Raw genomic sequence first — 21435 nt, forward strand, 5'->3', positions numbered from 1 at the left:
ATGTGCATTTATTTATTGTTTTTATGTTCATGAAACATCATATCCTTTGACCTTCTGAAAACCTATCATCACTTATTGTGACTGCAGCGCTGTGCAGTCAGCGGTTTTACGCAAGTGCTTAGCTACTGCGTCTGTTTTTCTTTGGCGAGTGACCCGCCATTTTGTTTTTGTTCACATGTGGTTTGATATTTGTGCGGTTATCGCAGTAATCGTGGTTCATCGGATGTTTGCTGTCCTTTCAAACGGCCTAAACGGTAAGATCAGCTCAAGAAGTATTGTACGGAACATTTTTTGGTTTATTTTTCACCATACTTTTCAAGATTAGTTATAGCAAGTATTCCTTTGTTACGCAGATTGTTATCTCGGGAATCAGGAGTGTATCGGCATGTGCTGTAACCTGACCTGTGAATAAACGAGTTTTGGCCTCTATTTGATTTGTTCGCAACTCCTCCCGTCATGTGCGACGGGAGGCCAGCCACAATAACAATCGTTTGAAGATATGGATATCATGTCTACTTCCAAAGAAGCAAGATCCGAAGACCAGGCCAAGGTGGCACTGGAAGAAGAAAGCGAGGAGTCTAGGAAGCGAACACCGACAGAAAAAGGGTATTTGTACCAAGTCGACATAAAGAGAAGCAACTTGAGAACCAAGAAATGTGATCTGGTCAAGCGTATGAGAGGTACTCTGTTGAAGCGAGGTCAGTCAACTAAACTTGTAGAATTTAAGAAAGAATTCAGTGAAGCTCAAGTTATGTACTCTGAGTTTCAAGACATGGTAGAAGAGATTAAGGTTTTTGTGAAACCAGGCGAGAGTATGGAGGGTATTGAAAGAATCATTGATCAACTTGAAAGAGAGTGGAAGAATTTTGATTGTGACATAAGGTCAGAAATTAAATACCTGGAATTCGTTGAACAGCAAAAGGAGGATGCTAGTTCGGAAACATCTAAAGTACCAAGTCGAGTTTCCAGGAAAAGTCATAAGTCAAAACTAAGTTCCATCAGTGATGCTGAAGATGAAAGGATTCAATTACAAAAGGAGGAAGCTGCTTTAAAAGCTAAACTGGCTTATATAGAGAAAGAACGTAAACTGGTATTAGAACACAAGAAAACTGAGTTGACCAAATTAGAACAAGAAAGAAAATTGAAGGAACTAAGAGTACAAAGTGAACTAGCTCAAAATCAAGCAAGGCTTAATGTATGTCTTTCATCAGAGAGAGAAAATGTGCTTGAAGATCAAGATCTTAACTCTGTCCCCGCAGAGGATAAGGATAAGGACATGGATAAATTTCTTAATTCAATTCCAATCACAAGCAAAAGTGATCTCTCTCCTGGTCAGCAAGAACCTATCTATTCTTCAACTCAGATAAATGGGGCCCAACCCACTTCTGGTTCTCCACTTGTAAACCATGGAGTGTACAGTGCATTAAGTCCAAATGCCACGCCCTTTCAACCACACTCTGTTGTTTTAGAAAGATGTATGGATAAGCTGGTTGAAACTAGTAGTAAGTTGGTGGCAGCTACTGTGGAACAGAATTTAGTGAACAGGCAACTAGCAATCTCTGGTCAACTGCCTAAAATTTCAATCCCAGTGTTCAGTGGAGACCCTCTAGAGTATCCTACATGGAACAGTTCCTTCAGTGCTCTTATTGATTCCAAACCAATGGACGCTCAGACTAAACTAAATTTTCTGCATCAGTATATCGCTGGAAAGCCCAAACAAGTTGTTGATGAGTATATGTTAATTGGAACTGAGGATGCCTACCAATCTGCAAGGTCGTTGTTAAAGGAAAGGTACGGTAACTGCAACGTAGTTGGAACAGCCTTTATGAACAAACTGGAGAACTGGCCTAAGATTGGCATAAGAGATGCGGAAGGTTTGAGAGATCTTTCTGACTTCCTGCAAAAGATAATTGCCGCCAGAGAGACCACTCCTAGTCTGGCTGTCTTGGACTTCGCAAAGGAGAACGTTAAGACTCTAAATAAGTTGCCCTTTCAAATTCAGAATAAGTGGAGAGGGATGGTTCAACAGTGTAGGGTCTCTCGGGGAGATGGTACTTATCCTACTTTCTCAGAATTTGCTTCATTTGTGAAAGAGTGTGCAGAGAAAGCAAACATTCCCGAACTTGAGGAGCTGTCCAAAACCAAGGAAGTGAGACCTCGAACACCATTCCGAAAATCACCGAGGGGAGAAGAGGCCATTTCCTTTGGAACCCAAGTATCAGATCAGGACAAGAATGTAAATGCCCTGAGCGAGAAAGAGAAAACCAACAAAAGTGACAAGAAAAGGACTGAAGTTTGTTTGTTTTGTAAGGAACAACATCACTTAGATGAGTGTAAGAAGTTTGCGGAAAAGCCACATAAGGAGAAGAAGGACTTCTTCTATAAAAGATTTCTGTGTCTGGGATGTGCCTCAAGTAGTCAGCACCAAGTAGCCTCCTGTAGGAACAGACTTAAATGTCGTATCTGTTCTGGTAATCACCCCTCATGCCTTCATGTTCAGAAAACTCCGGCAGAAAGTATTGCGAACTGTACAAATGTTTGTACCATCCCAGAGTAGGAAGGCGGTTCAGATCATGCTATGATTGTACCTGTATGGGTCAGACAGGTTGACCAAACGAGTAAGGAAATCTTGCAATATGCGGTGCTGGATGACCAGTCTAATGTGAGTTTCGTGTCACAGAGTTTGTGCGAGAAATTGAACTTGCAAGGCCCACCAACTGACTTACTGCTTACAACAGTGCAAGAGCGAAACGTACATGTACCAAGCAATCGTATCTGTGGAGTTGAAGTGTTAGACTTTAGAAGGGAGCATGCTGTGAAGCTACCCATGATGTTCAAGCGTGATATTATTCCAGCCAGTCGCTCACAGATTCCTAAAGCCAGCGTCGCGCGGAAATGGAACCATCTTCGCCCTATTGCTGACGAACTTATGCCGTACAATCCAAGTGTAGAAATCTCCTTGCTGATCGGCAATAACTGTCCAAGTATCGTTAGACCGAGAGAAGTCCTAGTGGGAGATGAAGATGACCCGTATGGCCAGCGATCTCTTATGGGATGGGGCATAATTGGCAAGGTGTGCAAAGCTACAAGCGATGGCAATAGTAAAGAAGTGACATGCAACAAGGCAGTGGCTACAGAGGTCCATGAACACTTTGCCTTTACAACAAAAGTGAAAGAGGTTATCAACCCACAGACCATCCTTAAAGTTCTAGAGTCAGACTTTGCAGAGTGCTCTGCAAAAACCAAGCCTTATTCAGCCGAAGATAGGAGGTTCCTCAACATCCTTGAAAATGGTATTGTTAAGACACCTGATGGGCACTACGAAATGCCGCTTCCCTTAAAGTCAGATAAATTGTCTCTCCCCTTCAACCGTGAACTAGCTGTGAAAAGATGGCGCCAGCTTGTAGCAAGATTTAAGAGACAACCGAAGTTCTTGGAAGATTATCGCTTGTTCATGAAAGATGTGATTGCTCTATGTGCTGAAGAGGTGCCTCCAGACCGTCTTGGAATCCAGGATGGTATGGTGAACTACGTCCCCCACACCGGTGTTTATTACCCGAGGAAACCCAATCAGATCAGAGTAGTGTTCGATTGCTCGGCCCAACATGATGGAGTATCTCTTAACGATTTCTTGCTGCAAGGACCCGACCTCATGAACACCCTGTTAGGGATCTTGTGCAGATTCAGACAGGAAAGTGTAGCCATCATGACTGACATAAAAAGTATGTTTCATCAGTTTGTGGTATCAAAGGAACACAGAGATCTCCTGCGTTTTTTGTGGTGGAAAGACGGGGATCCTGCCAATGAAGTTGTTGAATACAGGATGAAGGTTCATCTTTTCGGTGCTGTTAGCTCACCTGGCTGCGCAAATTTTGGTCTCAAGAGGGCGGCAGATGATGGAGAGAAAGAGTATGGTGAAGAAGCTGCTGAGTTCATAAGAAGAGATTTCGATGTAGATGATGGACTTACGTCAGTCCCAAATGCAGATCAAGCTATTACCCTGGTGAAAGCAAGTCAAGGCATCTGTGCCAAAGCCGGTCTGAGACTACACAAAATCTCGTCAAACAAAAGAGACGTTCTTGAAGTGATTCCTTCTGAAGACCGTGCAAAAGGGTTGAAAGAGCTGGATTTGAAGAATGATCCATTGCCTTTGGAACGTGCTTTAGGAGTTGTATGGTGTATTGAAACTGACAGCTTCCAATTTCGCATCGAATTGCGTGATCTTCCCTTTACGCGACGTGGTGTTCTGGCCACAGTTAGTTCAATTTATGATCCTAGCGGCTTCGTTGCCCCTGTTACCTTGAAGGGTAAGCAAGTTCTACAGCAAATGTGCCGGGACAAACTTGATTGGGACAGCCCAGTTCCAGAGAGTCTTCGTAGTCAGTGGGAGAAATGGCGTCGGGATGTTCTGACTCTTGACCAGCTGCAAATTCAACGTTGCTTTAAGCCTGAGAACTTTGGCCGAGTTAAAGCCTGCGAGTTACACCATTTCTCGGAGGCCAGTCTTGAGGGATATGGACAGTGTTCGTATGTTAGACTGATTGACGTGGAGGACAAAGCACACTGCTCTTTCGTCATTGGAAAGGCCCGAGTGGCCCCTTTGAAACAAATCACTGTGCCGAGGCTTGAGTTGGCAGCCGCTACTATTTCAGCAAAAATGAGTGAGTTTCTTCGCGAAGAATTGTCGTACACGGACATTAAAGAACATTTCTGGACAGACAGTAGAATTGTCCTGGGTTATGTCAACAATGAAGCTAAAAGGTTCCACGTGTACGTGGCGAATCGTGTGCAGCAAATTCGTGATGTCACGAAACCGAGTTCTTGGCTGTATGTCAGTACTGAAGTTAACCCCGCAGATCATGCCTCGCGTGGCCTTACAGCATCACAACTGCTTCAAGGAGACAACTGGTTAGCAGGACCACCATTCCTTTGGAAGAATGGGACTTTTCAGCCTGAGAAGAGAGAAGAATTTCAAGTAACTGAGTCTGATCCTGAAGTGAAGAAAGCTGTCGTGTTCACATCTCATGCAGAGAGTCTAGCTACCCAACCTTCTGAATCGTCTATGCTGAGTCGTTTGTGTCACATTTCAAGCTGGCAGCGTCTGCTTAAAGTACTAGCCTTGTGTCTTCGAGTGAAGAGCAGATTAGCAAGTAGAGAAGTGAAGTGGACGACACAGACTGGTTGCAAGAACATTAGACCTTTGCCAAAGGTATCAGTTACCTTGACCGAACTGCTTGAAGTGGAAGGAGAAGTTCTAAAGATTGTTCAACGTGAACAGTTCTATGAAGAGATTGAAGTCCTAAAGAAATTTAAGACATCTGGAGAGGTAACAGATAGAAAGCTTGCAAGAGAAAGAAATCTAGCCATCAAGAAGTCTAGTTGCTTGTATCGTTTGGATCCGTTTCTTGATGAAGATGGTATCGTTCGCGTTGGTGGCCGCATCAAACGAGCTAACCTTCCCTTTGCGACAAAACATTCCGTGGTACTTCCATGTAAAAGCCATGTTACAAACTTGCTGATTCGATTCTGGCATGCCAAAGTGAATCACATGGGGCGAGGTATCACCCAAAATGAGCTGCGTCAGAGAGGCTACTGGATTATTGGTGGATCATCCGCAGTGTCAAATTGTATTTCCAAGTGTGTTACCTGCAGAAAAGTACGTGGGCCCCTGCAATTTCAGAAGATGGCCGACTTGCCTTTGGATCGAGTTGAACCTTCAGCTCCTTTCTCATACTGTGCTGTAGATTTCTTTGGACCATTCCTGATCAAGGAGAAGAGAAGTGAAGTCAAGCGTTACGGTGTTATTTTCACCTGCATGGCCAGCATAGGCATTCACTTAGAAACAGCTAACTCGTTAAGCACCAGTTCATTCATCAACGCGCTGAGCCGTTTCTTAAATCGTCGTGGTCCAGTCAGACAGCTCCGCTGTGACCAAGGCACAAACTTTGTGGGAGCAAAGAATGAGCTGAAAGCTGCCTTAGAAGAACTGGATCAGAACAGACTACAAGAGTACTTGGTGGAAAATGGTTGTGAGTGGATACCATACCGGATGAACGTGCCACATGCGAGCCACATGGGTGGTACATGGGAGAGGATAATCCGTACTGTTCGTAGTGCACTGGAGACGCTACTTCTAAATGCCGGAACTCAGTTGGACGATGAAGCCTTTAGAACCTTCATAACTGAGGCGGAATGAATTGTTAACTCCAGACCCCTCTCTACGAATAACCTGAATGACCCAGAGGCACCCGAGCCACTTACACCCAGCCATCTACTCACTTTCAAACCAAAAGTTGTACTTCCGCCGCCTGGAAAGTTCCAGAGAGCAGATTTGTATTCCCGCAAATGGTGGCGCAGAGTACAGTATCTCGCCAATCAGTTTTGGCTCAGATGGCGCCACAAGTTTCTTCAAAGTCTGCAGTCGCGGAACAAGTGGATGTATCCCAGAAGGAACTTATCAGTTGGAGATGTAGTTTTGTCTAAGGAGGACGAAGGACCACGTAATCAATGGCCTCTCGCACGAGTCGTTCAAGTCTTCCCCAGTGAGGACGGATTTGTCAGAAAGGTTAAAATAGTCAAAGCGGATGGAGGGCTTGACAACCTGGGCAGACGACAAAAACCTCCTACTTTCCTGGATAGACCAATCCACAAACTAGTTTTACTGGTACCCTCCGAAGGCGAAGAGGAAGTTGACACAAGCAGTAGGGAGACCGAGGGATTCCCCTACGAGGAGCCAACTACTCAGTGAGGTGTCTTTGACAAGTGAAGAAGACACAAGTGACTGTCTTTATGAACGTTTAGTTTGTTGAACTGTCTAGTGTGGACACTAAGTACTAAGTAAAGTAATTGTTAGGCAACAATTAGGGGAGCCATGTGACTGCAGCGCTGTGCAGTCAGCGGTTTTACGCAAGTGCTTAGCTACCGCGTCTGTTTTTCTTTGGCGAGTGACCCGCCATTTTGTTTTTGTTCACATGTGGTTTGATATTTGTGCGGTTATCGCAGTAATCGTGGTTCATCGGATGTTTGCTGTCCTTTCAAACGGCCTAAACGGTAAGATCAGCTCAAGAAGTATTGTACGGAACATTTTTTGGTTTATTTTTCACCCTAGTTTTCAAGATTAGTTATAGCAAGTATTCCTTTGTTACGCAGATTGTTATCTCGGGAATCAGGAGTGTATCGGCATGTGCTGTAACCTGACCTGTGAATAAACGAGTTTTGGCCTCTATTTGATTTGTTCGCAACTCCTCCCGTCATGTGCGACGGGAGGCCAGCCACACTTATAGTCAAATATTATTTAATTCACACTTACAGAAGCAGTGCAAAACTGTTTTTTTAAAAATGAATAGTACACATATACCAAAGATAATCTGATAAACCTAAAACTGTCTCATTGAAGTTCAATTCAAAGAATTATGTAAGCTTTGCAAAACACTATTTCGTTTGAACTCTGTATACTTAATTCTTTAGAAATTCTTTAGACAGATTTAAATTGGAATTACAAATTTCAAACTGCATCCCAGGTTGCGAATAAATTCCTTTTGCTTTTCGTACTTTTTTTCCAGGGTACACAAAAAGCGTTTAAGCTGATCGTCTTCCGAGTCACTATTTCCCTTTATGTGGGAGTTCAAGAGTTTAAACAAGGCAGCAAGATCTTCATCCATCTTTTCTTCAACAAAACATTGCCGCTATACTGCTCTGATGATCAGCGAATTCGCTAATTTTTAGCCAAAGTGTGCAAAAAAAAAAAAACCCCGCATGTTGTCATATGAAACCCATCAAAGTTTTCGCGCCATGAGAAACAAGGGCAAAGCCGCCAAATTTTTCATGTTTTTAATGTATGCACAATTTCTGCTGAAATTGTTTCACGGACAAAATCATTGATTCAGAGGCCTCAAATTTCTGTCAACCTACCTTGATGCTCAGCTGTCAACATTTTCAAAACAGTCTCTGGCTGCTCACTCATGATTACTGTTTCACCACTAGCATTTTCCACTTCTTTGTGGTCACCTTTAGTTTCAGCTGTGAAAAAAAATTTTTCCTAAGCAAGACTTTCAAAAGCTCTGTTGACCATCAAAATTGAAAACACAGCTATTTTTCTTTTCATGTACATGCATTGTCTGCTGAATTATTGTTCAACCAGGTCAAAATCAATAATCAAGAGGCTCCAGATTTCTGTAAACCTACCTTGATGTTCAGCTCTCGATGTCTTGGAAAAGGCACCACTTTCCACTTGTCTGTGGTCTTTGTTGCTTTCATCTGAGGAAAAAGTTTTTGTTACCTCCCAAGCTGACCATCAGGATTGAAAACAAAATTAATGTCATTAATAATATTTCATTCAAAAAAAAAAAAATAATAACACAACCAAAACTACAGAGAACTTTACCTTAAAAAATTTATGTGGTATAATTATATATAATTATGTGCTGTTGGTTTCTGATTAATTCATTTTTGTACTCCACTAGATGAAAGTTTTGTTTTCAAAATTTTAATAACATGTAAATTGGAACATTGGAAAGGTTTTTAAAAGTATTGAAAATCTTCAGGAACTCACCTTCATCCTCAGTTGGAGATGCCCCCAACTTTGCACAAATGCTTCCCATCTTATCAGTTTCAGTTCAGTGAGGATTATATTCTGGGTAGCTTCCTGAACTGGGCCTCAAGCGTGGTAGCTGAGTGTAGATGTATATTCTATTTCATCAACTGAGTTGATACAGTAACTTAGCCACTGTAAAGAGATTGATAAATAATCTTTTAAATGAGGATATATACCTACGTCACAAGAAGTAGTTTATGGTAGGAGCCTCAAGATATAAGATTGGCATTTTAATAGGCTTAAGCCCTTCCTCAGAGCAAATTTGCTTTAATTGACATTAATGGCTATCATCAAATGAATGCAAAAACCATTAATTACTAATGGTTTTTGCATTGTCACATGAATTTCAATAAATTCTACATGGTATGTATTAAACAGCTGATGAAAATTTATTGACCTCTCCCTATTGCTTTACATGCATCATGGCTTAAAGAACAATTAACCAATAGCCCAACAGACTTTTGACTAACAAGAGAATGATCGAAATGCACCAATCACATTTTTTCATTCTTTGCAGCCATTCAATAACATCACACCTTACTGACAAACAACCAACCAATAACATCTCAACTTTGTTTACCAATCAGGTCAACCAGAGACATTTATACCATCTACTGGCATTCCACAATTTACTTGACCCTGAAGATGACTTCTGCTCAGGTTGTTGAGACATCAGTCAATTATGGCACCTCAAACAGTCCCTCTCAGCTGGACTACACTCACCCGGATGTTGATAATTTACATACTTATGACAAGACTGCTGGGTTCAAACCATTTACAGTTATAACTTGTGGAGCATGTTTGTTTCGCCTTCTTATGACCAATGAGTTAGGTCTTCCCTTCAAAATTCATGAGATTTTACTAAGTCTCCCATAGATAGACTTCTGGTGAGTCCACTGGACTCTCTATGAGCCTAGCTACTTGAGGCCAATGGATCCTGCACTGCAGATGGACTATAACAATCAGTAATAACCGCCTGTGAAGTAGCGCCGAAATCCTTGTTCCAGACCCCTAATGGCGTACCAGGATCTGAGTACTCATCTCTGATTGGACTTTGTATAAAATCATTGTCTAATTTGTTATACTTAGATTTGATTGCCTAGAGAAAGGATAGTAAATCTCTAATGAGCATATTTTTGAGGGATTTACCTCTCTTAAAATTTAGCTTCTTGTATTTTTGCAGAAACACATCTTGCCACAAAAACAAATTGCCGGTCCAGTCAATACAGAAACTGCAAAATGAAAATTACAACACAGTTCAAATCCTATCCTAACAAAGATAACAAGGGAGGCTGTACTGTTACCAGATGCACTGAAACAAGCCAAACAAAACTTGAAAAAAAAAATGCCTCAAAGGTCATAACAACAACAGCCACTTAACAGAAACAACAAGAGGTCAAATAAACAGGCGATTATAAAATGCAGAACTCATGACTTAGAAATTACCTTTTAGATCAAAATACAAAACAAGCCACAGTTAAGCACATTAAGGCTTTATATCAAGCAAATCCTCCAAAATCATCATGTTAACCCACTGCAAACATACAAAAGCAAAATTTTAAGAGAGGTAAATCCCTCAAAGATGTGCTCATTAGAGTGAAAAATTTTGGATAAAGGTTAAAATGCGTTACAACTGGAAACCATGAGAGGAGTCCCGGTAGGCCAGTCATTTACTATCCAGGGCTTCTGATAGGGTGCGGAAAAAATTTGGAAATTATGCGGCACTTTTAAGTCTCATTGTGCGGCAAGAAAGCTCTATTATGCGGCAAATTATGCGATTTCATTTAAGCTAATTTAACCTTGTTTTATTAGGTCTAAGAGGAGCACAATCCATTTTTTGCAGTTCAAGAAGCAATTAGAGCACGGAGAAATGAAGAAACAGCTGAAATAAATCATTTGTTGCCTCATTTCAAATTATTGAAAATCAGATATTGCTAATTTGGTCAAGTCACCGTTTGCTGCTTCCCACCCGCATTTTTTTCCGCGTTCCGCTTGTGTGACTCAGCTTCAATGTGCTTGTCAACCACAAACTTTCAAAGATGATCAACTACTATGTTGCACGAAGAGCAAAACATCTAGGAAGATCAAAGGAGACACTGCTCGCAGCGTAAACAACAGACCATCGTCAACATGAAACGTTTCTTCGGGTACTTTCTTGCCCTGTCTTTTGCCGAAATATTTACAGGAAGGTGCGATCTTTTTTTTCTCCTGCGAAGAAGCGCTCGGCGTTTTAACAACAAAATTCTCCATAATGAGGATGTTTGTTTCAATAAATATTATTAAAACAAAATAACTACAGTGTTCATATTGCAAGCGACTATCAAGCAGTTTTCACGCCAATACCTACATCACAAGTATGAAGGGATCAAATGACATCTTAAAAATATACCAATGATTGTGATTGGTGTATTTACATAAAAGGATTGTTTATTCTGGGCAATGATCACTTGTTTAATATTGAAAACCAGCACCAGGTCCCCAGCATGTAAAATGAAGCACAGAACGCCTGTTTGTTCGCTTGATCAACAAACAAACTCTTCCAGGTGATTTTTGACGCCTTTTGAAAGAAAAAACTCCTTGAGATAATGCTTAAATTATCGGAGAACTTAACATAAAGCAAGATTTTTGCTCTTTTTTTCTTAAATTGTGCGATTTTGTACAAATTCTGCGATTTTTCATGAATTATGCGATTTGTTGCGATTTTAGGCCAATTATGCGAAATCGCAACATCGCATAATATCAGAAGCCCTGACTATCCTTTCCCTAGCCAATCAAAGCCAAGCATAACTAATTAGACAATGCCTTTGTATATACATAGGCCAATCAGAGACAAGTATTCAGATTCTGGTATGCTGTTAGGGGTCTAGAACAAGGATTTCAGGGCTAATTCACGGACGGTTATAGATCACCAGGGATTATGGCCCATCAGCAGTGCAGGCTAAACCCTTAAACAGGCATAGGATTTTTCTAAGTCCATCACAGATAGACTTCCAGTTAGTCTACTGGACTCCCCTTCAAGTCTACTTGAAGAGTCTACTCAAGTCTACTCACATAGTTTACTTTCTATTTTCACCACTAGCCTTCCGGTAATCCAGTCGATCAGGAAGATACATGACTGGACTCTATTTGTGTATATTGAACAACTAGATAGTTTTTGATGTACGAGCTTATGTAAGAATAATTATTATTAACAATTATGCCATAGAAAACACCTTCTGGTTATGAGAGCAGGAATTATTCTGCTCCTGAGCATTTGGCTCAGGTAACATTGTGACAATCACACTTCTTTCATCCAGTTTCAGCCCGTAGGACTTGTTGGGGGGGGGGGGGGGGGTGTAACTTAACGTTTAAATCTATGAGTTGGACATGCAGGAGACTATAGCCAGGACAATCTGTTCAATCAGTTAAATGTGGGAGACTCTTGGATAATCTGGGAGAGTTTGCATAAGTCAACTGTCTGGTGTAACAGGCTTTGTGTGTCAATAATTGTACATAACAGTAATTAAGAGATCTTAATTGATTAATTAATATATAATTTCTAGTGCTTTGAGGTTTTTAATATTCATACCTGAACTCCCCTAAAATGTCTGCAGCTCCCAGTAACCCTGTTTGAAGCACCTTCAAAAAGGTTGACTGTAAAGCAAAACAACAATCAATTATTAAGGAACCCTGGAGAAGGGGGGTGGGGAGGGGGAGGAGATTAATTGCGTTCGATGAAGGAGAACGCAAGCCTAATTTCGCCCTGTGTCTTTCAAGTTGGTGTGCCTGTGTACGGCTATGCAGAATTTTTCGAGATTGCTGTAAGGACACCCAAATAGCCCCCCCGCTTAAGTTTTGCAGGGGCATGTGTCGGCCGGGAAACTGGTGCGAACTTATGACAACATCTGACCTCGTTTTTGCGCCATCTTTTTAGTCTTGTCTTCGTATAAGAGTCGCCCCCTCGTTTTCGCGCTACAGCCATCTTTTTTATGTTGCTAGCGGGTTGAGTTTCACGTTTTGCCTGCTTGTTAGTGTGCTTGCTTGTCGAGTTTGACCTTTTCTTGGCGTTTGGTGTGCTTGCTTATCGAATTCTGGACTGTGCTTCCTTGCTGTGTGGACTGTTATCAGGTGAGTTGCGTTGTTTACGTTTGAAGTTAGAGTTACTGGCATTTGGAATCTTGCGAAAGTATTGCGAAAGCTTATCGACGTTTCAGCAGGAGTGGAGTCTGGAGTTTCACGTTCTTGCATCGCTTTTGGTGTGCTGGCTAAACGGCTGTGCTTTCTTAGGGAAGTTGTGTCGTTTAAGTTAGAAAAAAAGACTTGCGGGTTAAATTTAGATTTATCAACGCCTTCACGAAGTGTGTACGACTGCGAAGACACATGGATAAGTTCGGTGTAGTGTTGTTTGCCCGTTTCACTACAAGAAACCAACGCTGCCTTGCGTTGACTAAATCAAGAGACAAGTTGCTTAGTTTCCGCAAAATATATTTCATTTACTTTCAGAGATGTGTAGCTCGGCAAACAATTTACTTAGCGACTTATGGAGATTGGCAAATGGCCATGATTTGTGGTCACCAAAGCAAAAAGTTGCCGAGTTGTGTAGCTCGGCAAATAGCCATGATTTGTTTCGAGAAAAGCAACATTCCTAGTGCGAGTGAAACGAATTGGTGCAGTTGCAATGGCGGACACTTTATCGAGTCATTTGATTATAAGGGATTGCAAGCACTCGGTGGTACCCAGCTTTTGTTATTGCAAGGCAACGTTGGTTTCTTGTAGTGAAACGGCCACAGTTCGGTTCCGTTTAACGGGGACCAACTCTGCGAGACAGCCAACTTTGTTTGCGTTTTTAATTTTGTTGGAGCGATGCATGTGCGCACGTGTATGCTCGAGCTGGAAAGAGTTCGCTCTTCAAGCGTTTTCTCGGTTCTTTGGCGATTACAACCGAAATTATTGTGCGCTTTTTAATCAAGGAAATGCTGTTTTCGAAGATTTGATTCAAAAGATTAAAGCATAATTATGTGCAGCGTACTGGTTTAGCGAGGTTAAAAGCGATCGGGCATGTTTTTTATTCTCGGCTTGTCAATATTAACAGCGGCCGAAAAAGTCGCAATATTTTAGTGTCGCTTCCTTCACTGTTTAAACTGGGTTTAGTGAACAAGTTATCCAGTCATCTATCAGTGGAAGACACGGTTACAATCTGAATCAGTTGATAGAAAATGAAGAAAACGTGACATTGCCTTTTGAGATGATCTCAATAATATTAATGCAAATTTGTAACGCTACGCCGAAGATGTATTGCGGCGGCTTTCAATGTCTGCTCAAAGGCAATGGCATTTGAACGGCCACGTTGAAGTTTCCCCGGTTCCTTGCCGAATTCTACCATAAATGTTGAACGTTTTAAAATAAGGAAATGCTTTTTTCGAAGTTTTCATTAAAAAGATTCAAGTACAATCAAGTATAATCTCGCGTAGCGTACTGCTTACGCAGCAAATATATTTTCGCCTTAAGATTTTTTTCTTTCATTTAGTATATTTTAGCTATTTATTTATTTTTTATTTGTTTATTTATTTATTTATTATATAATCATCATCTTTTGCCTTCTTTTCCCCTATTAACGTGAAACTCAACTCCCGCTACAAACGAAGGAAATGAACATATCGATATGCTTTCGCAAGATTCCAAATGCCAGTAACTCTATAAACTTAAAAAGTAAACAACGCATCTTCCCTGATGACAGTCCACACAGCAAGGAAGCACAGTCCAGAATTCGACAAGCAAGCACACCAAATACCCATTATATAATAAACACTGGGTTATACATTGATAACATTTTTTTGCGACTTAAATAAACATGCGAAAAATATCTGGCAGTTAATGTAACTTTCTTTTTCCAAATGGTCGAACGCATCTCACTAATCTCTGATTATTACTAGTATAATAGGGTTAAGGGAGGGACTGAAAATCATAGCTTCTATTGGCATGACATTCAATATTCATGTCTAATTAATAAGATTTATTGAGTCATGCAGGTCATGTACACCAAATACAAGAAACCATGGATCAATTTTCATGAACAAACCTGCTAATTATTTAATAATAGCCCCACAAAATGAATTTCATTAAGCAAAATTTATCCAGAAGTTACTTAAGATTTATTCCCGCAGAAAACAAAAATCAGTGATACTTGTAATCCTTTGAAGTATGAAACATAAAAGATCTCTGGGAAGGGTGAGTGTTGGTCAACCAAGAGTTGCATGTTAATAGAATTTGCATTAATCACACTTGCCTTTCCAGAATATTTCTCCTCAAAAGTTACCAGCCAATCAAGAAGTTCATGGAGACTTTCAGTGATCAGTATCCTGTAATTATTACATGAAACAATTACTAAATCATTATTCAAAGGGGTTAATTCACACATGCAGGTAATAATAATAACCTAGATTTTAGACAGGAAAACCCTGTCAGTAGCCTCCCACGCAGACGTTCTTAGAGGTTCATCACGTGTTCCTGCCCCATGAACGTCTGCTGAAACAAACAGCCACTTCGCCGCTTGTAAATCTTATGAAAGACCAGGTAGACAAACTAGCAAATCTTGGAATTCATGCCGCTTCTCTCAGTGAAATCACTGAAGAAAATGCAGGGTGTTGTGGAAGGAAAAATTTCAGACGTATATGCACGTGTGGAAGTGAAAATATCTCCACGGGTGATGATTTCTGTTGTTTCGCAGTATGTGATGGCAAAGGCAATTTGCCGGCGAACGGAAGTGGCTGTTTGTTTCAGCAGACGTTCGTGGAGCAGGAACGCATGACGAACCCCTAAGAACGTCTGCGTGGGAGGCTACCCTGTCAGCTGATTTAGTAAAAAACAGTTCAGATTCTTACCTTGAAACGAAAATTTTCCACAATAGTATGAAACCTTTTGGTCCTTGGAGAAATCTGTCAAAAGCTTTTAAAAGATGGCATAAAAAGCAAATATCTATCAGTACTGTAGTTTATAATCTGAAATTGTAATATTAATAATAATGGAGAAATAGAAAGAAAGCTTTTTAGCATTCAAAGTATGTGCTTAAGCCGCGGCCACACGAGCGATTTTTCGCTCGCGCAGGTGATGCGATTTTTTCAAATTTTGTCGCGTCGCCAGCGCGAGATGAAAATCGCACGTGTAGCCACCTCCGAACTTGCGACGCGACAGGTGAAAAAATCGCAAGAAAAAAGTCGCTAGAATTGAAATTTTCGCGACAAAATCGTAGAGATAGCGCCCGTGTAGCCACCTTGCAACTAAGCCTCGTCATCTGCAATAGCTCGGGAAACGCCGGGATATCAACGACTGAAATTTCCGTCAGAAGTTGATGGTAAAATCCTTGTTCCTGTCTCTTTGCAAGCCACAGACGGACCCACGATGACCTTTTCTTAATTTTCTTCTTCCTTCGTTTGCTTTTTATCGTCAAGGAGAAGAATGCAAATAGGCGAAAAACAATATCCTCGTCCGAAAGGGCCGTCCGCCATGTCTGTTTATAGCGCCAGGTCTCTTGAAGTATGCGATTCACGCGGCTTTCAATTTGTCGCCAAACTCGCTAGAATTTGTCACTCGTGTAGCCACCCTCTCGCGCTGGCGACGCGACAAAATTTGAAAAAATCGCATCACCTGCGCGAGCAAAAAATCGCTCAAGTGGCCGCGGCATTAAGGTTACCAATAGATATACAATCAAAATCAATATACAGGCTATTCTAGAAGTTACTAACAGAAAGGGATTAGTGTTGTGAGCAGATGCTCTAGCGGTGACGTGTGGCTGTCAGTATTTGTTTGACTCACGTAATATTAATTAATATTAAGAGCTGCCTTCCAGTGAATTTCACCATCTGAAAGAGATCTTCTCACCAGCTGGAATTTCAACAGAGCACAAATTATTGGGGCTACAAAAAATTTAAAGGTGCACCATCCAATTATGCCGGCTGGGCATATTAATGATCCTGTTGAGGTTTTTCTTAGCTACATTTCTGACTACAAACACTTCCAACGAACCGGACATAGCATGACTATACTTGTATGGAATAAGTTTCCAAAGAGTTAGATTTCTGCATGCTATTTATTGATGATTATTCATTGTTGTTCTACAAATTGATTTAAGGCTTTAATATGTACATTGTATAAATCCCTTCCTGCATTTTTTTTTCTGTCATCATCATAATAAGCTTACTTTTAATCACACTATTACTGACTAATATTCGTACAGCAGCAATAATTTAACTTTTTATACATTAAATTTGTCTAATATGTAAGCTAAACAGTCACAAAAATTTATTGATCTGCACTACCTATACTCATTGGTAATGTTTCTGACACAGCATAAAGTTCTTTACGGTGAATGTTTTCCCTAGAATGACTTATTATAACTATCCTTGAACCATTTCAAAACTGCCATTTCTTGTGGCTGGAAAGTGGATGGGAGTTGAAGAATGATTGATCCATTTACTGAGCAGCAATTAAACTTCACTGTCTCCTTAATGATTGCATGATCAGATCAAGGAACCAATCAACAACAATGCAACATGATGCAACCATCCGCAATAAAACTCCACAAAAAACAAAATTAAACTAAATAATCTGAAGTATTTCTGTCGGACATGGTGCAATTAATTTAATGGCCGGTTAGCTGTGCTGACCACAAGAGAAAGACAACAAGACATAAGGCAGCATTAATTTTACTGATGCCAAATATTAATTTTGTGCAGTGAAAAGAGTAGAACTAAAACATCAGTTCATTTCCTTTTAGAATGTTTACGTGCAATAAACACTGTTTGGAAGACAAAAAAAAAAAATAAAAGTTGTGGGCAATAAAATCATTTGGGAAATTTTGTTTGGTTTTTGTCACAGTCGTGCTCACTTGAAACTAAAACTCTTTGCGTGTCATTAATATCAATCAAATAGTTTAATTAGGTTTTCACACTTTCACAATTCGCCCGTTTCCTTCCACGCCCCCTTTTTTTTAAACAAATTTTTGGACATCCGTTGCTTTTCTGACATTTTTGAGTGGCCACAAAACTCAGTGAACCTCATGCTCGATATCATTGTAAAGCATTTAATTTTCTATCTTACAATTACAATTTAAATCTCATATTGACCATGAGTTTCAAATGTATGGCACATAAACCAGTTATTTCAAGGAAAATTTGAAAAAAATCAACTGACTTACTTTGTAATTTTGGGCGCACATGCTCTTAGCCTCTACAAAGTTCAAATCCACGTGCTGAACACCATCTTCCTTCGATTCATTGTTTGTGGGCACACTCTGCAATCTTGGTCGTTTTTTACTTGCATGGGGATCAATATCATCTTCAATTTCCGACCTTGAGGCATTCTGTACTAAGTCCGAGTCAACTTCTTTATATAATACCCTGAATATCTGATCATGAGGAACGGTCATCCAGCACTTGGCAACTTCGACCGATCCATAATCCAGAATTTTCGCTCATTTTCCTCCAAGCTCATTCTAAGCGATTATCAGTTAATCACACGGATTTTGAGCGGAAAATCTTAGGTGAAAAATCGAGTTTCCAACAGTAATTTGCCGAAGAATAGTATACGATGGAAATCGTTTCAAAACGCTGTATCACGATCTCCCAGGCGTTCCAAACCCGATAGAAGTCTGGGTCCCTATTTTGAGCCCACAGAGGCTTATGGACAGACAAACGGTAGTTTTCCACACACACGCGTATGAATAGTTTGGGTTTCAAGCAAGCCCTAATTTTACTGCTTTACTGCTCAAATAAAGAAGCGTGCTTAGGTTTCAAATTTCAACTACATGTTTGCTGCCCTTCATTCACGTTGATGATGTGAAATCCAAACGGTTTTCTTCAACGAGTGCGAACATCACGCAAACGAAAGGAATTGTACTTTTTACTTACAGTGTGTTCTTATTATAATAAAAATGTTCCTTGCTAAATCTTTTTCACGCAAAGTGATCCACAAATCTTCACAAAGGCTCTCGAGCAGAGAAAAGCAATCGCAATGGAGTTGACCACTGATACTGAAAGAGATGCAGTCTTCCTACACTGGGAACCTCAACAGTATTTTTTAACAATAAAACAACTTTTATTGAAACAAATTCCAAACTGCTTGAAAATGATTACAATAAAAGAACCTCAACAAATGCGTGAATGTGGACTTTGATCGCCGTGAAACTGGTTACGCAGCAAACTGAAAAACTAAAAATAAGTCCGGCGGATCTTGCTGACTATATGATAACCACCTTTAACCAATTTATACTTGGTAATAAACTATATTTTTGAAAACAGGCAGGCAAATTTTACTGCTGAATACACAACCGTTGTATACGTATAAGGAATCTTAATAACATCCGTTACCTTTACAAGAAGCTAAATCTTCGCGTTCCAGTTCAGCGGACCCAAGAAAGCCGAGCGAACCGTTGGACTTCAAAAAGCCGTTATATATTCCTATATTCCTGAAACAAACACAGTAATGATCATAAAGCTTTCATACTGTATCAAGGACTAGGAACAAGGCTGAGCGGTATAAAAAAAACGGGTGTCTACAAACCGAAGACCGAAGACCGAAGACCGAAGACCCAAAACCGAAGACCGAAATGGGGTCTTCGTTTTGTAGTTTTGCCCGCTTCAAACTACAAAACGAAGACCTTCGCTAAAACGCTTTATTTGACGCTAAAACATTGAATTCAATGGGGTCTTCGTTTTGTAGTTTTGCCCGCCTCAAACTACAAAACGAAGACCTTCGCTAAAACGCTTTATTTGACGCTAAAACATTGAATTCAATGGGGTCTTCGTTTTTTTAGTTTTGCCCGCCTCAAACTACAAAACGAAGACCCTCGCTAAAACGCTTTATTTGACGCTAAAACATTGAATTCAATGGGGTCTTCGTTTTGTAGTTTTGCCCGCCTCAAACTACAAAACTAAGACCTTCGCTAAAACGCTTTATTTGACGCTAAAACATTGAATTCAATGGGGTCTTCGTTTTGTAGTTTTGCCCGCCTCAAACTACAAAACAAAGACCTTCGCTAAAACGCTTTATTTGACGCTAAAACATTGAATTCAATGGGGTCTTCGTTTTGTAGTTTTGCCCGCCTCAAACTACAAAACTAAGACCTTCGCTAAAACGCTTTATTTGACGCTAAAACATTGAATTCAATGGGGTCTTCGTTTTGTAGTTTGAAGCGGGCAAAACTACAAAATGAAGACCCCATTGATTTCAATGTTTTCTTGTTAAATAAAGCGTTTTAGCGAGGGTCTTCGTTTTGTAGTCTTCGGTCTTCGGTTTTGGGTCTTCGGTCTTCGGTCTTCGGTCTTCGGTCTTCGGTCTTCGGTCTTTGGTCTTCGGTCTTCGGTTTGTAGACACCCTAAAAAAAACTACTTATTTAATCCAAAGCCAAACAGTCATCAGTGCAAACTTTATGAATCTTGATCGCCTTTGTCGATAAGAGTCGGGTTTGGTACACACGAGAAACTGATGTTTTGGTTTCATATTTTCATCAGTACGCGTTTGCTGCCTATTTTCACGCTACTTCGTGTGAAATTCAAAATATTAAAGAGTAAAAATGGATAAACAGTCTGCACGGAATTAAAGACTGTGGCCTTAGACAGAAGTCGATTGTTCCTTTTATACCAAACAATGCACCTTTTTCGTGCAAGTGAACCGCTCATCAACAAACGCTTTCGAAAATAAAAAAGCCAGCGAGCTCGGAGTTGACATAAAAAATTGCAGCGTCTCCGGATATCAATGTAGCGCGATAGATTACAGTAAAATTTACCCGCGAAATTACGCAGCAGTTCATCACCGTTAAAAGAGATCTATGTCATCTATATCGATTCTTATATTTCACGCTTTCAGAATTTACAAGCGTCCAGCTCGCTATCTATGGCGGACTGAATACAAGACCTTTCCTCATGTAGGGTGCAAAAATTTGTTTGTAGTCACCACAAAGTTATTCCTGCAACAGGCAAACATCAATCGCATTTTTCGTGGAATCAATTCTTGCAACTAAATTTCCACGCTGTTTCCGTTAACCAAATGTTCACACGACGATAAGAAAGATGTTTCAAGCGAAGTTTTTCAACCAAAAGGATTTATGAAACCCGTAGAGTGCCTCTCGGGTCCACTGATTAATGTTCAAAGGAATTAAAAAAGAGAGTGGCCATCGAATGACGCAATTTTCTGCGAAGTTAATCTTCAACGGCGGGATGCAAGGGAATACAAGTCTACTTGGCCGGGTGCTTTCAGAAAAACGGCAAGGAAACTGTTGGTATCAATAACCACTTCAACAATAAATTCACCTTCAAAGAATCAACTTTGCCGAAAACAAAATCACGATGTAAATTTTACCGCTTAACATGTCGTCACACAAACATGAGTTACGTATCGTAAATGTCCGGCGACACATCTTTCCCACTAGGAACACAGGTAGACGTGTCTTCCCAGGATACTAAAATGTCCGCGCCTCTTCAGTTCTAAATTATGCAGCCATTTGGCAGTTTAGAATTGACTGCCGTCCTCGGAAAAGTTTAAAGAGACAATGTGTTTTTGTAACAAGGAATTCGAATTGAGCATCAAGCTTAATTAATTGCATTCATCGACTCAATCTAGACAAGTCGCAACTAAACAACAGACTCACGCGAAGAGATTTATCTGTGATTATCTGATAGTACAGTATGATACCTGTAGTTCTCCGTGTGAGCATCGAGTGATCAACTGAATGCTTCAGCGGCCGAAGTAAAGCAACAAAATGATGTTCCTTGAACTGCATTCAAGAAATTTAATGCTCAGCCTCGTCAAGCCGCACCCCAAATATTAGGGGCGTACGGAAGGATTGTGAAATCAGCTCAGGGGCAGAA

General features: G+C 40.5%; 4 protein-coding genes across 13 annotated transcripts in view; 2 read left to right on the forward strand and 2 right to left on the reverse strand.

Annotated features, from left to right (window-relative positions):
* The window catches only part of LOC146466546 (uncharacterized), an 89951-nt gene that overhangs the window by 21107 nt on the left and 47409 nt on the right, over positions 1 to 21435 (reverse strand). For 4 of the 9 annotated variants that reach the window (XM_085127222.1, XM_085127221.1, XM_085127217.1 and 1 more), the window contains 2 exons: positions 8185 to 8256; positions 7912 to 8019 (listed from right to left, as the gene is read on the reverse strand). In XM_085127222.1, coding sequence (XP_084983348.1) covers positions 7912 to 8019; positions 8185 to 8256 — 180 coding nt within the window. Of the gene's footprint in view, positions 1 to 7911; positions 8020 to 8184; positions 8257 to 8551; positions 8726 to 21435 lie in introns of those variants that run through there. The other 5 variants (XM_085127220.1, XM_085127227.1, XM_085127228.1 and 2 more) reach the window with 4 other exon arrangements.
* Positions 155 to 2557, forward strand: LOC146466548 (uncharacterized). The gene is made up of 2 exons (XM_085127316.1): positions 155 to 254; positions 354 to 2557. The coding sequence occupies exon 2, from the start codon at positions 500 to 502 to the stop codon at positions 2555 to 2557; it is 2058 nt and encodes a 685-aa protein (XP_084983442.1). The 5' UTR covers positions 155 to 254; positions 354 to 499.
* On the forward strand, positions 2579 to 7225 carry LOC146466549 (uncharacterized). The gene is made up of 2 exons (XM_085127315.1): positions 2579 to 7050; positions 7150 to 7225. Exon 1 carries the CDS (start codon positions 2579 to 2581, stop codon positions 6194 to 6196), a length of 3618 nt encoding a protein of 1205 aa, XP_084983441.1. The 3' UTR covers positions 6197 to 7050; positions 7150 to 7225.
* Positions 14845 to 21432, reverse strand: LOC146466550 (uncharacterized). 2 transcript variants are annotated; one of them, XM_085127232.1, is made up of 4 exons: positions 21260 to 21423; positions 17766 to 19034; positions 15454 to 15517; positions 14845 to 14931 (listed from the first exon to the last, which is right to left on the reverse strand). In XM_085127232.1, exons 2-4 carry the CDS (start codon positions 17994 to 17996, stop codon positions 14924 to 14926), a joined length of 303 nt encoding a protein of 100 aa, XP_084983358.1. In that variant the 5' UTR covers positions 17997 to 19034; positions 21260 to 21423; the 3' UTR covers positions 14845 to 14923. The 2 variants fall into 2 exon arrangements, with proteins under 2 accessions (XP_084983358.1, XP_084983357.1); XM_085127231.1 differs by having other exon boundaries at positions 14915 to 14931; positions 15439 to 15517; positions 21260 to 21432.

Source organism: Pavona decussata, unplaced genomic scaffold, assembly GCF_977016875.1.
Source record: "Pavona decussata unplaced genomic scaffold, jaPavDecu1.1 SCAFFOLD_143, whole genome shotgun sequence".
In the NCBI taxonomy this organism is placed as follows: domain Eukaryota; kingdom Metazoa; phylum Cnidaria; class Anthozoa; order Scleractinia; family Agariciidae; genus Pavona; species Pavona decussata.